At 42.3% G+C, this 15,069-nt stretch overlaps 1 protein-coding gene across 1 annotated transcript in view; it reads left to right on the top strand.

Moving 5' to 3' along the window:
* Positions 1 to 86: 86 nt before the first annotated feature.
* Positions 87 to 15,069, top strand: part of PPP1R37 (protein phosphatase 1 regulatory subunit 37) — a 57,685-nt gene continuing 42,702 nt past the window's right edge. Inside the window, exon 1 of the mRNA XM_063140018.1 lies at positions 87 to 1,824. Coding sequence (XP_062996088.1) covers positions 1,053 to 1,824 — 772 coding nt within the window. The 5' untranslated portion in view covers positions 87 to 1,052. The remainder of the gene's footprint in view (positions 1,825 to 15,069) is intronic.

Here is a 15,069-nt window from a genome sequence, read left to right as displayed (position 1 = left end):
CACAGCCCAGCGAAGGGCAGTTTTCCCTTCAGTACCCCACAAAAGGGGTCCCTCTGTTTATCTCTCTCTCTCTCCCCGCCCCCCCAAATAGCCTGGAGTTGTTTTTATCTTAATAGGCACCTTCTTCCTATTCCCTCCCCCAAAAGAAGAGTATTTCCCTCCCCCAAAGAAGAGTATTTCCCTCCCGGACCACCACCACCCTTCCAGCTGTGGCTATCAATCCGATTTTCTTTCCTGCCTGGGAGTGATGAGGCTCACTTATTTTGCAGGTATTAATTCCAACCCACTTCTCAGCCAACACCCCAGACGCACGTTTCTGTAAAGGAGGGGTGGATTTAGTTTTATTTCTGGCACAAGATTGGACACTAGTTGGCTTTCGTTCCTCTTCTGCCAGCAATCAATTCCTGTTTATTCTGCAGGTATTTCAACCCGTGCACGCACACCTGCAAAATCAAACATGAAGCCTTTCCTGTTTCGATAGCCTCTGCTTTCAGAAGGGGAGTATCCGTTTCTTTTACTTGGCCTCTGGAGCAGAAATCACCCCAGTTTTATTCTCTATCAGCCTAGTAGTGAACCCCATTTATCCTGAAGGTTGTTAGTTCTAATCAGTCCCCATCTTACGCATACACTAAGTCTCCATTATCTGCCCTCACTCAGAAAAACTACACTGCAAGAAACTGTTCCCTGTTTTTCAGACTAGGAAGGATTTTCTGTGTCCTTTTCTTCCCAGGAATTGAACCTAGCCCCAATTCAAGCAGTGTTGTTAATCTGTTTTGCCCACATAGGAGCCTCTTTCTTCCAACCCCAAGCGGAGTCATTCTCCTATCCTCAGAAGCAGGAGACCTTCCCTAACCCCCAGCCAATCCTATTCTTCATTCATGGTTCATATAGGAACCTTCCTTGGCCCACCAAGAGCCTGGTCTCATTGCACCATTGCAAGGAGCGAAGGGCCTGGAAACCTTGGGAGCCTTTTTTTCCCCAGGTGAGGGTAGCTAGAAAAGGATTGGAGGGAGGGGTGATTTCCACCCCTAAATAATGACTCCAGAGGGTCCATGAGAAGGGAAGAAGGAGCTCCCCCCCTAACAGACACCGACCTCACTTGCCTGGCCATGGAGTGTGTGCAGGTTTCTCCCATGCAGCAGCAAGGGAAAGCCGCTGAGGGGGACCGTCTCCTCCTGCTACTGCCATCTCCTGCTGTGCAGAAGGAAGAACAGACCATGTTGAGGGGTTCTGATCCCTGGGCTTCCTCCCAGTTGGACCCCAGCCGATGTGGTACTAAACCTCAGAACACTTCAGACTTTTTGGAGCACCTACAAAATACGGAGAGCCTTCACTCTCAGCACAGCCCTCCCACTCTAGGGAGTCAGCCTGGCAGAGAGATGGTGGACCATTATACTGCATGCTCTTCGAAGGAGGATTTGAAAGAGACCGTGAGTTGTGAGGGGGCAGAGGAGCAGCTGCGACCACTGGGAAAAGAGACGTTGAGCCATCCGCTACAGGAAGAGTCCGTGGCGAATGAGGTGGCCTGTAATAACCCCTCTTTGGCAGCAGAGCCTGTTGCGACTGCCCGAGAATGCTTTAGGGACTCTGAAAAATCTGCTCAGCAGAACAACCATTTGCAGGAAAAATCGGACTCCCCTTCTCAGAACTGTTGTTTGGGCTTGGAAGCAGCAAGTGGAGAGAATCCAGAGGATGACAAAACAAGCCAAGGTTCTCCGCCAGATGAAGATGGGAAACTCAAGCCTGGGGCAAAGCACGTCACGTTCCCTTCTGACGAAGACATTGTGTCTGGTGCTGTGGAGCCCAAAGATCCTTGGCGGCATGGTAAGCAAGCCTCAGTTCCTCTAAAGACCTTTCTTTGCTTCTCGGGGCTGGGCTAGATCCGTCCTGGCCAGTTACTTTATTCACAAGCTTGGTGATTTCCTTGTAGTATGAGGACGGAATATTTATTTGCATTTGACTTTGCCAAGTCACTTTTCTACTGAAAATACTCGGAAGCAATTTGTGATCAAGGGATAAAAACACAAGAGCAATAAAATCCTATTAAAATAAGCGCACACAGTAAAAAAAAAAGAACAGCCAGGGTAACTAGAGTTAACTAAGAAAACTAATGAATAAGCAGGGAAGAGTCTTGAAAACAGGAACGTGTTTAACTGTCAGAGTAAGTTCTAGAAGGAGCAAAGAGGTGACTTGGCAGATCTCCCTGGGCAAAGGGTTCCATAATGTGGATGCTGCAATGGAGAAGGTCTTGCTTCAGTGTGACCTCACACATTTCACTTCTGTACTTGGCAATATAGAACAGGCCCTCTCCACAATGTGCTTCCGAAGGTACACAAGGCCCAGGCTCTTGCAATAAGGTTGCTTACATCACTTTAACAGCCCTACTTTTGTTCAGCTTGTTTAAATTCTGTGTCAGGCTACTGTTGAAGGCAGGAACAGTTTAAAAAAACACCCCAACCTTGATAATCCTGGGCCTGAACTTACGAAACAGAATGAAACTGGGTAGGAACTTGCAAAATGCTTTTCCCATGATAGGAGAATTTTAAAGTTATGTAGGAGGATATGATCTTGTTTGTAAAACACTTTATGGCCTATGAAGTAATTGCTAATATGTACATGTAAGGCAAAAGCCTCTAAAAGGTGATGAGTGTGAATGTTTATTTTTGAAGCGTTTCTACCCTACCCTTTTGAGAGTAACGCTAAATTACGTCTCGTTTTCGTGAGAAAATTATTTTCTAAATTATTCCTCCTTTACTTGAGAAAGCTTCGCTAGATAAAAGATCCTGAGAAAGTTCTCTCTGAAGATTTTGAAAGCAAAAGGCTGTCTCCTTATGATTTTTCTTTTCTCTCTGTTTTGTGGAGGAATATGTTTTTTCTCTCTCAGTTTGAAATTTGCCTCATTTGTTTTTCTTCCATGTATTGAAGTTGCCTCCCCACTTTGTGCTCGTATAAGTGCACTCATCCTGAACCCATGGGTATAGTTTTTAGAAACTGTAAGCATGACAAACTTATTAGGGGATTTCTTTGGTTGTCATGGTTAGACTATTATTAATATGCTCAGTGGCTTGCGGACATTTGGGCTGTTCCACGTCTTCACAGCAGATTGTGGGTTGTTTTCAGAAACAGCCTGTGAACGACCCGTTTGTAGGTTGTTAACGTGAACAAATAGTATGTATATACTTTTGAGTTGTTTAACCCACAGACAACCCAAAGCGTCCAGGTTCAGATGTCATGTAAACAACCTATGAACATAGGTTTTGTTTTTGTTTGGTTTCTTTTACGAAATCCCTCCTATTGAACCCAGTGAGAGGGCAAGATTCTAAAGAATTCTGGCTTATCAATACATCCAAACTGGACTATTACTCAATTTCCAAGAGTGAATGATATTCTCTCCAGTATTATGCACAGGGCTAGAAAGGTTCTGGACACCTGGTTAATAAAATGTGCTGATGCTAAGTGCTTTCCATTCCAGATGCTGCTGCATATTCTATTCTGTCACTTCCCTCCTCCTTTTTCTATTGTACATTCCTCGGGATCTAAAACCGTGGTCCTAAGATTTCTCACAGCTAACAAACACGTGGGTCCTAGCCATGATGCATGCTAGCTGTTTTGCAAGTGTGATGTTGCAAAGCATCATATTAGGACTGTGTTGCAGACAGACATATTGCCATGCAAATGTTTTCAGAACTGTTTTATTTGGGTGAATTTTGTATTCTATTTTTTAAGAGATTTTTTTAGGGGTCTTTCTCTTATCTTGGGTTATCGTGTTTGCATCAAGAATACTTGATTCCCCCCTCAACATCAAAGAGTTTCTGCTTTATTGACAGCCATAAAAGTAACTTTGAACTTGTCCTGAGATGGTACTGAAGTTTGGGGATTTGCATGTGATGTTTTTGAGGATACCTTACATTGGTTGTTGTGCTGATCTTCTAGAATAGAGTAATTGAACTGGCATGCCCAACGGTAATTTGGAGCTGTGCAACTTTTTTGGTGTGTGTGTGTTAAATTTCACTATTTTTTTTTTGTCTGGAGATAAATGGGTGTTTGGAAAGTCAATTTGAATGCACTTGTTCAGCACTAAGGAATATATCAGAAATGTTCCTGTGTAAATACTTTTGTTCGGAACTCCAGGTGCATGCACAGATTTTTGGAGAGGGAGTAATATTTTCTGCCATGTACTGGACTAATAGCCCTGTGGTCATTTACTGTTCTCATTAGAGTGTAGTTTGCTTTACCTGGGTGAATGGTTGGGTTCACATAGGACTGTGGTATTTATGGTAACTCAATGGTAATTGAAGAAAAGGTGTATATATGTGAGAAATGGGTATAGTGGTGCATTCCTGGTTTTGAGGGAATGCTCAAAGCATAGCTTGCTAGTTCAGATGTTATAGCAAACTATAGTTCTCACTAAAGAAAAAGTAATCAATTGTAACTGAGGGAGGAAGAGAGACTTCACCAGGACTAGAGTCATTATCCGAGTACCAAACCATGGTTTGGTATACATCTGAACCAACCCATTGTCATAACAGCATGATTTTGCATCACTGATACATTTTAAAAAAGAAAAGAAAAAGAAGGAAGGGTGGAAGGAATGGGCACTGTTCTGCCTCCCCCCTCCAAAAAACAAATAAATAAAAACAACAACCAGTTTTTAGAGTATATTCTAATTTGTCCCATTTCTGTTAACCAAAACTGGATGGTTACAAACCACGGGTTGGATCCAGATTTAGTCATACTTAGAGTACCAGTGTTGTATTCTGCTAGAACTCTCTGTGTTTATAAGGCCAAAATATTCCAGTTATGAACTGGGGGGAGAATGAAAAAGACTAGTTCAATCTGAAGGGCTATCTTGGGAAACTTCATGATCTTTAGGGCTGTAATTAGTATACAAATTATGTTGATTAAATTGCTTCGTATAGTTGTCATCTTTAAGGATCATGGCAGCTGTCACACTGCAGTATTCTGAAACAGTTATCCTTCAAAACCTGAGTCAGCCTGTGGACTGACTGACATCACTTACTGACTTTCAAATACATCTCTGTGACAATGAGGTTTTAAAATGCTCGTCTTTAATTAAAAGCCACATGCGGTTCCATCAGCAAGTATGCCTTGTGGTGGGGTGTCATTGAGATGGGCGCACCTCATTCTGCTAGTCCAGAGGTTCTTACATTGAGCTTCAGAAGTGGCAGATGAGGCTACAGACATGTCGGGTGGTTTTAAGTGCAGCCACAGCACAATCATATCGTGTAGAAATCAGTGCGGCCAGCCAGTGCCTGTGGCCACACAGAAAGAACTCTGTGCTAGACATATCCTGGTTTCATTGAAGTCATTAGTGGCAGTGATGTGGATTTTCCAAAAAAATAAATAAAAAAATGCATTGGAATATTTTCTGGAAATTTTCCATTGCAAATACAAGTTTGTAGCGGATGCATGTTGATTTTACTTATGTTTAACATGTTTATTTTACTTCTATTTAGTAAACAACAAAGCTAAAAAAAATAGTCCATGTTAATTTTTTGTCCCAATACATCATAAGTATTTGACCAAAACTATTTAAAGAAAAAATTAAAGCTCAGTTAATGTGATTCAAATATTATATTGAAATATTCTATTATATAGACATTCTTCTAAGACTACTTCTAAAAATTTAAAGATAATAACATGCACTCCCCTTATATTCTTTATATTTTAGGAAAAAACAAAGGTACTGGACACTGTTTATGCAAATTAATTTTAGTAACCCAAAGTAATGTGCATGATATACTGCTCATATGATTCAACAGAATTCAGCTTCCTTCGACAAAAGTTATTGTTGGGGCACCTTTAGTTTCACTGTCGCTATTTATTCGTTTTTCAGTCTGAGACATATATGTGTGCTAGGGGTAATCACCTAAAAAACATTAATTACAACTTTGAAACTGCCAGGCTTGCCTAATACTGTATTTGCAATTGGCATGCATTCAAAGTGATTAGAGAGTGTATTATATTAAGCAGTATATACAGGTTCTAAATAAATAAAATAAATTTTATTAATGACCTTATGAAATGGACAACTTTCTGCAGAAAAATAAAGCACTGTTCGCTTTGCAGCTCATTGCGTATTTCATTTCTATACCACTCCGTAACCAAAGCTCTCTGGGCAGTTTATAACAATTTGTAAAACTACAAAATAATAATAAAAATAGTCTAAACTGTTTAACATAGAAAAATTAAAACAATGTAAACAGCTAAAAGTGATTTAAATAAGTGATGTTTTTTCCTAGTCGACCTATTTTAAAACAGCAGATATAGATGCTTCATCATGTACCATTAAACTTGATGTTGTGCGGACTTTATACTGTTAGTTTTACCCTACCCTGTTCCTGCTTACCCTACCCTGTGCCTGTTGGCATTCTCTTCCCCTCCTTATTGTTTTACTATGATTTTATTAGATTGTAAGCCTATGCGGCAGGGCCTTGCTATTTACTGTTTTACTCTGTACAGCACCATGTACATTGATGGTGCTATATAAATAAATAAATAAATAAATAATAATAATAATAATAATAATAATAATAATAAATGTCTGGGAGTAGAGGGTGATCTTTACCTGTTGCCGAATAGATTATTATTATTATTATTATTATTATTATTTATTTATATAGCACCATCAATGTACATGGTGCTGTACAGATTATACATAGTAAATAGCAAGACCCTGCCGCATAGGCTTACAATCTAATAAAGTTGCAGTAAACAATAAGGAGGGAAAGAGAATGCAAACAGGCACCGGGTAGGGTGAAGCTAACAGTATAGAGTCAGAACAAACTCAATATTTAAAAGAGATCCTGCAGTAGCAGTTTGGGGTGCGTATTCTGTGTATGCCCTGAACTGTTGCCTTTGGAAGTAAGCTGGGGAAGCTGTGTTGCACAAGTCCACTATGCATGTATTGGACAATCCTCCAAACTCCACACAATCTGAATTGTGTGTGTGTGTCGTCGTCGTCCCCCCCCCACAATGTCCATATTTTGTGGATAACACTACTTTATTACAGATGGATGTGTGGCTTACTGAAATGGTTATTATGTAAAAACAATGACTGGTTCAAACAGAGATGGCTGGAGCTGTTTAGTACATTAATTTCTCTTTCAATACCAAATGCTGCTCTTAAATGAGATTATTGCAATGCTGCATGCATGTAGCATTTGTGTTTCAGCCTTCACTCAGGTTGATGGCATTTCAAAGCACCTCGCTAGAAATTCTTCGCACATTCTGCTTAGTGTAAGAATTTGGGGGTAAGCTCTCCAAAAGATTCTGCACTGCCTTGTTGAAAGGCAGAATAGTTTTCTCTTGAGTGTGGCAGCAGTTCTTTTGGTTGCTGTACATCACGTCCACAGTGTTTTATTGTGGAAAACCTTCCTCTTTTTATTCCACCCCTTCAGTACTATGAAGGTGATTATTCTTGACTTAATTAGCTTTAATTGACACTAGTTTTAGCTTCTTAGGTAGTTTTATGTTGATTTTATTTTGGTTACATAGAATCATAGAATAGTAGAGTTGGAAGAGGCCTATAAGGCCATCAAGTCCAACCCCATGCTCAATGCAGGAATCCACCCTAAAGCATCCCTGACAGATGGAATATATACTTCTTGTGCATAATTTATCAAGAGTGCAGAATTTCGGTTATTTATTTGTGCAGAAATTTGATAATTCTGCTCAGGTTACATTGAATTCTGCACAAACTACTCTTTCCACAGAGTACAAAACAATAGAAACACAGATTACGATGTTTTTCATTACTAATTTTGATTAGAAGCTACACTGGTAGCTCCTTTGATTTTGCCTGTTTTAAAGATCTTAGCACCCTTGTCAATAAGAAAGAATACCAGAAGCAGCCATGAAAAGGTAGGAGGAAACGGAATCATAGAAAGCCATTTCAAGATGGTGGGCGGTCTTATAAAGTAATTCCGAACGTTCTTCACAGTGGACAGTTTTATTGCGGAGTAAAGGGTGCTTTGCTGAAAGTTATACAAATTGGATCCCTTTACCAGCCACTGACAAAGTCTGTACCAAGTGCAGCAGGAATAAAAAAGGAAGAGACCTCAAAGATGTACAGAAGATTGTTTATTACCCGAACCTGAGTAAAACCATGTTTCTCTAAAAACATGCCAGCAGCGTCAAGAACACTGTAGTGGTACCCGCCCTCTGGAAAACCCTCCCTAGTGTGGTTCGGGAGGCGGAAAGCACGACATCTTTTAAAACACCTCCTGTAAACATATCTTTTTACACAGGCTTTCTGTGGATTTTAAATTAGTTGGTTTTGTATCGCCTTTTTAACTTTTAATGTTTTAAATCAGTGGTTCTCAACCTTCCTAATGCCGCGACCCTTTAATACAGTTCCTCATGTTGTGGTGACCCCCAACCATAAAATTATTTTCGTTCTTCTCTACACAATCCATTGTCATGAGATGGTTGGCTAATGAAAATAATACATAACAATAGCTTTAATAATACAAAAGATGATACATGACATAGTTCAGTCAATACAGTTTCCTAAGACCATCGGAAATATGTGTTTTCGGATGGTCTTAGGCGACCCCTGTGAAAGGGTCGTTCGACCCCCAAAGGGGTCCCGACCCACAGGTTGAGAACCGCTGTTTTAAATTTATCTGCCACTGTTGTATTTTATGGTTTTAATTGTGCACTGCCCAGAGAGCCTCAGCTAATGGGCAGTATACAAATGTAATAAATAAGTTAATAAACAAATGCATAACAAAATAAAACATTTCATCAGATAAAACCCTCCAACTTAACACACGTTTGCCTGCATGTACAATATGTATTCCTAACTTATCAATCACACAATACCAACAATACACTAAACTGTCAACAGCTAAATATCTTGTGGGGGGACGATGACGGATGGACAATATTATAGTGTTCTTGAGTTCGAGCCAAATGAAGGATGTAATTTTAACATTCAGCAGGGCTTGTGAAACTGAAACCACCAGGGTTGCTAATAACAGGACACAAGTCACTAGTCCCCAACATTCTGACTTGCCTGCTTTCCCACACAATGTTCATAATTTGTGCTACATCCACATCCTGAAAATAGAAGCGCAGAGGCAATGAGGAGAAACATCTCTCTTCCCATTTCCAGACTTCTCTGCCGGGTCACCTGGAGGAGATCCTTTTTTGACACAAGAGACCGGTTGCACAGTTACTGAAAATAACAGTGTGCACGGCCGTGGCAAGAGAGTCAGCGGGAGCTCTGTTTTGAAGGCACAGGACTGCTGCATCGATATCACTGGGATGTTCTCATTACTGCTGTTGAAATGTTTGCTGCCACCTATGTGCTCACTACTGTAGAAAACAGCCAGTCTCTTGCCCAGAGAGCTTAGAATTTGATAGTGGGGAAGTCAAGACTTAATAAAGGATTAGTGAGAATGGCAAAGGCAGGGGTGGGGGGCTTACTACTACTACTACTACTACTACTACTATTATTATTATTATTATTATTATTATTATTATTATTATTATTATCTCGCCTTTTGCCCAATGCTGGGCCTCAAGGCGGCCTTACAAAGTTTAAAACATACATTCAGGGTGGGGAACCATAAACATTTAAAATACACACCAAAATTATAAGACATCAACATAGATGGAGGGCCAGATTATTCTCCAAAGGCCTGCTGGAACAAAAAAGGTTTTCGCCTGCTTCCGAAAGTCCATCAAGGAGGGAGCCAGCCTAGCTTCCCCGGGAAGAGAGTTCCAGAGCACCGGAGCAGCCACCGAGAAGGCCATCTCCCATGTTCCCACCAAGCACGCTTGTGAAGATGGCGGGACTGAAAGAAGGGCCTCTCCAGAAGATCTCAAAGCACGGGCAGGCTCATAAGGGAGAATACGGTCTTTCAGATAACCTGGACCCAAGCCATATAGGGCTTTATAGGTCATAACCAGCACTTTGAATTGAGCCCGGAAACAGACTGGAAGCCAGTGGAGCTGTTTTAACAGGGGAGTTGTCTGCTCCCTGTAACCAGCCCCGGTCAACAATCTGGCTGCAACTCTTTGAACCAGCTGGAGTTTCCGAACACTCTTCAAAGGCAGCCCCACGTAGAGCGCATTACAGTGATCGAATCGGGATGTAAGTAAGGCACGTGTCACCTTGGCCAGGTCCGACATCTCTAGGAATGGGTGCAGCTGTCGCGCTAGCTATAACTGTGAAAATGCACTCCTGGCCACTGCTGAAACCTGGGCATCCAGGCTCAGGGCTGAATCCAGAAGTACACCCAAGCTGCGGACCTGTGTCTTCAGGGGGAGTGTAACCCCATCCAGCACAAGCTGAATCCCTATTCCCTGTTAGTAGGAGAAGGCTAAAGAGAAGCTTTGAATAGGGATCATGAAAGGAAGAAAGAGATGGCTTGGCTTAATATTAACTAATATTAACTTGCCATTTTCTGCTCGCCTGGGACAAGTACTAGTCTGATCTGGAGGAGAAGCCAAGTTACAAGTCTGTCCACTATTCCTTACTAGTTGTAGTTGTAACGTTAACTTGGAATATTGTTTTGAATAGGGTGACCATCTGAAAAGGAGGACCGGGCTCCTGTATCTCCTGGACCTTTCCTTCTGTCGCCCCCAGATTGTGGAATGGCCTGCCAGAGGAGATTCGTAAAATTAACTCTCTGTGTGATTTTAAGGCAGCTTTAAAGACTTGCCTTTTCCGGCAGGCCTATCCAGATCAATGTAAAATCAAGAATTTTTAAGGTGTATTGATTCCTTTCCTAATGTTGTTCCCCGCCTCGATCCAAGGGGAGAGGCGGGTAAGAAATAAATAAATATTTATTATTATTATTATTATTTTATTATTATTATCATCATCATCTTTAACAGTTGTATTGAAAAGGAAATTTCAGCAGGTGTCATTTGTATATATGAAGAACCTGAATTTCCCTCTTCATCACAACAGTTAAAGCTGCAGGTGCCCTGCCCTCTTTCAAATCTGGTCACAGCCTTCCTCAACCTGGGGCTCTCCAGATGTGTTGGACTACAACTCGCAGAATGCCCCAGCCAGCAGCTGGGGCTGAGAGCCCCAGGTTGAGGAAGGCTGCTCTAGTATAGCTCCTGCACTTTAACTGTTGCGATGAAGAGGGAATTTTACCAGGTTCTCCACATATACAAAGGACACCTGCTGAAATTCCCTTTTCTTTGCAAGTGTTAAAGACACAGGAGCCCTGTCCTCCTTTTCATAGGGTCACCCTAGTTTTGAAGTGCTCTGAATCCACTGTTGTGTCTCTGATTGCCTCTGCTTCGGCTAGAGGAGAAAGGCTGAACAGCTGAGCCTGAGAGAGTTTGGGGAGGAGCCCTTCTCAGGAGCTAGCTGCCCAAACTCTCTTAGGCTCAACTGTTCAGCCTTTCTCCTCTATCCCAAGTAGAGGCAATCAGAGACACGGCATCCACTACATACCATGCAAACTATTACTCATCGTTGTCTTCATAATATTCCAATGGACTTGGGAAACATTGCAATATCTCAGCCTGTGCTTCGTCTTCTGACAAACAGCAGTGGGAGAAAGGAGCAAGAAAAGGGGGCGGGGGGGCGGGGGACTGGGCTGGGCGTAGCTGGCTCTTCCAGACAAACCTAACTTGTAAAGTTGAGTTGTGCCACCGAGTCACATGCATGCACAGCGGGTTGTGAAAAAGCAAACCTGCCTTCAATCTGCGTCCTCAACCGCTTCTTTGAGTTGCTTTCGCTGTAATGAAAGAGAGTGAAAGGTGACAAGGAGGAGGAGGCGGAGGCGGTGGTGGCGTTATACTTTGCATGAATTTCTCTGCTAAAGTAGCGTGTCTCCAGAAATCCATGAGCTGGCTTCACGTCGGCGCAACTTGCCCGTGCGCTCTGCTTTGTGACCCGGGTCAGCTGCTGCAACAGTGTGCCAGCAAGATGCTTGGTTTCCCACACAGTTCTGTCACTGTATCCTTATATTTGCAGAGACCAGAGAGGTGGTGGAGCTTTCCCACATCTACCCATTTTTATTTTGGGGGTGGGAGTTCTACTACAGTTGTAAAAACACAAACAAACAAAATGGGGGTGTATTGCAAATCCGCTCCAAACAATAGCTGATAAGGCTTATCAAAAGTAAAGTAGCATCCTTTTAGGCTTCTTGTTGCTGTAGCTGATTTCTTTATCCAGACATCCTGGCGTGCATCCACATAAGCACTGTACTTCTTCCAATTGCCCCTGCAGTATGTGTTGCCTGCACTGTTTTGGTTCCTGTTTTTCTCGACACTTGTCAGGTCCTGTTATCAAGATGTTTATCATCCCCAAGGCCTCAGCTGCTTGTCTGAGCCAAGAAATGTCTTTTTGCACCATATTACGGTGCAAAAAGACGTAAATAATATTTGACTGAAAAGGATGTTGAAGCTGAAACCCAGCTCACTATATAAGCCTGAGAGAGAGAGAGAGATCAGAGTTCTTAATATTAATTCTACCCTATGTCAGCTGCCAGATTAACATTGTACTTTGCTACTGCTACGATGTAAAGCTTACACAGCACCTATGTTTCCTTTCTCTAGCACTGTGGTTGTCAAATGCACTATACGAAACCCACCACACCAAAAGTAGCCACCTCGGCATGTCTTGTGGCCTTCCAGGTGCTTGACAAGCGTCCCTTCCCCCCACTTTTTTGCAAGCCTAAGGAGGAGACTTCCTGACCCACTGTACCAACATGACTGGTGGGGCCTGTGTTTAGATAGGTCTGGCAGGTTACAAGCTGTAGGGGCATTGTCAAATTAAAAAAAAATCATCTCATTAGCAGGACCTACTGTATGGCTCCTGCTGCGACCGGAGCCAAATCAGGGCCTTTTCCAACCATGATCAGAGCAAGGCTGGATTTTGATCTCACCCTGCAGTTGTTGGGATGGTCTCCCTAGTGATATTCAGACTTTCCAAGTGAGGCACCATCCTTTTAACTCCAGGCTGCAGTATAGGAGCCACTTTCGTTTCTTTACTATACGTGTTAATCTTTCTCCTTTTTTGGGGTGACCAGCTGCAAAGTAAGATCAGGCTTCTCTTAGGAACATAAGAACCACCCTACTGGATCCAACCAAGCGCTGTTCCAGAATTCTGTTTCCTAGGATGGAATAGTGCATTTGAACCTGCAAACACCATTTAGTTGCCATGGCTGTTATCTCCATAAATTTGTCTAATCTTCTTTTAAAGCCATCTGTCCTCATAGGCTGCTCTCTCATCCTGTGGTGATAAATTCAACCAATTATCTAGAAGATAAATAATCTGGATAATTATTTTGGTTTTGTGAACCGCCCAGAGAGCTCCGGCTATTGGGCGGTATAGAAATGTAATAAATAAATAAATAAATAAATAAGATGGAATTTCAGCAGTTGCAGGTCTTCACCTCCCACCTGTACCTCCCAAAGTTCTCATATTTGACACAGCAGTTAGGAGATACAGGAGCCACGTCTGGGCACATCTCTTTAAAAAAGAAAGCCAAAAAGCAATCCACCACAATGGGTATGTGTGTGCCAACTACTAAGTGACCCATTTTGGGTCAAAGCGTGACCCACTTCTAAATCCTGAAAATGAAATTCTCAACGTATGTGGCCTTCCACTGAGGTGCCTCACACAGATTGCGAGCTGACTGCCTAAAACTTGAAATATTTTTCTTTATTATACCTTTTATCTAGACCTGCTTAAGTTTAATCAACTTATTAGGAAGATTTTTTGTTTCAGATAGCATAGATGCATAATTTGGTGGCAAGGCACTCAATGATCTTTGATTGTAGGGGGAATTCATCGGTCATTGATAGGTAATTCCTGTTGACAGAAAGCTTACATAGTTTGCATGGCCTTTAAGCAAGGAAAGATAAGAAGGTGACCTTTTCGCACTGTGTTTTGGCACTTTGAACTGGTCTAGCTGGTTAGAAAGCATTTTAATCACTTGCAGTAGGGCTAGGTAATATAACGGTTTCTGGGCTGCGTAGAACCTTTTGTATGATCCGCGTGAATCCCAGATTTCATTTTCTAAAAATGAATAATGTTTCTAGCCCTCATAGTTGTAAAAGTGTGGCAGAGAGCAACTACCCTCCCCCCAAAATAATTACAGCTTCTGCCGGTCAGAGCTTTTCAGTCCAAGGACCTATTGTTAACCCCCATCTGCAATATGCGGGTCACTTTTCCATACTTTAGCATCTGTTTGTTGCTTCTCTTCGCCCATTTTTGGTCTCTCATCCTCCCCACACCTTTCACCTTTAAAAAACAAAACAAAAATTCAGTAAAAAAAGGAAAATGGTGTAAATTGGTTTGGCCCACCTTAAATCATGGCATGATGACCTTATTGCAGGTTCTGATCCAGCAGTTGAAGATCAGTGAGCTAAGGAACCGGGAGCGCTGTCACTGCATAAAACATGGGCTTGGGAGCTGGGTGGCTAGATGAGAGAGATGATGATCAGAGGTGGGTGGAGTCAAGGCCTACAGAGCCTGTGACCCATCAAGCCCAAAGCAGCCATGTATTAGGACTCTCCAGGTACTTGACAATCCCCCTCCCTCCAATATTGACAGTCGTGGGCAAATGGGAGGTTTAGTTGAGCCTGCAGTCAATTTAGTGGGTCACCAGTTATGCAGGCTCTAGCTTAGATGAGTCTGGTTCCCCTCCTATCCCCCAGGAATCAAAATTAGGCTGCAACGTTTGCTACCAACAAGCTCGCTTTACTTGTGAGTAGTAAGGACCTTCTGAAGGTTGGCTTCTAAATACAGAAACCTTTCCCTCCTCCAAAAGACACAGGATCCGAGTTATTATCTTGGAACGGCTTCTGTCCGGTGGCCGTGACGTGTCTGTTTTGAGGCATATAACGTGGTTTTGTTCACTGTGTTGGCGCGAGTTGAAGTGTTGCCTTTCCAGAGGCCTTTTTGCCTTCAAAACCTCAACTGAGTCATGTCTGGTCATGACGGTTAATGTTTTCCCTTGGATGCCTTGTGTAAGCAAGCAGCTCCCAACTTGCTCAACTCGGAGGACCTGTGGAGGCTGTGGACTCGCAGAACAAACTTTGAAAGCTTTGATATTTCTTTTTCAAGGT

The sequence above is a fragment of the Elgaria multicarinata genome, chromosome 13, assembly GCF_023053635.1.
Source record: "Elgaria multicarinata webbii isolate HBS135686 ecotype San Diego chromosome 13, rElgMul1.1.pri, whole genome shotgun sequence".
NCBI classification, from domain to species: Eukaryota; Metazoa; Chordata; class Lepidosauria; order Squamata; family Anguidae; genus Elgaria; species Elgaria multicarinata.
This window is presented reverse-complemented; position numbering and strand designations above follow the sequence as displayed.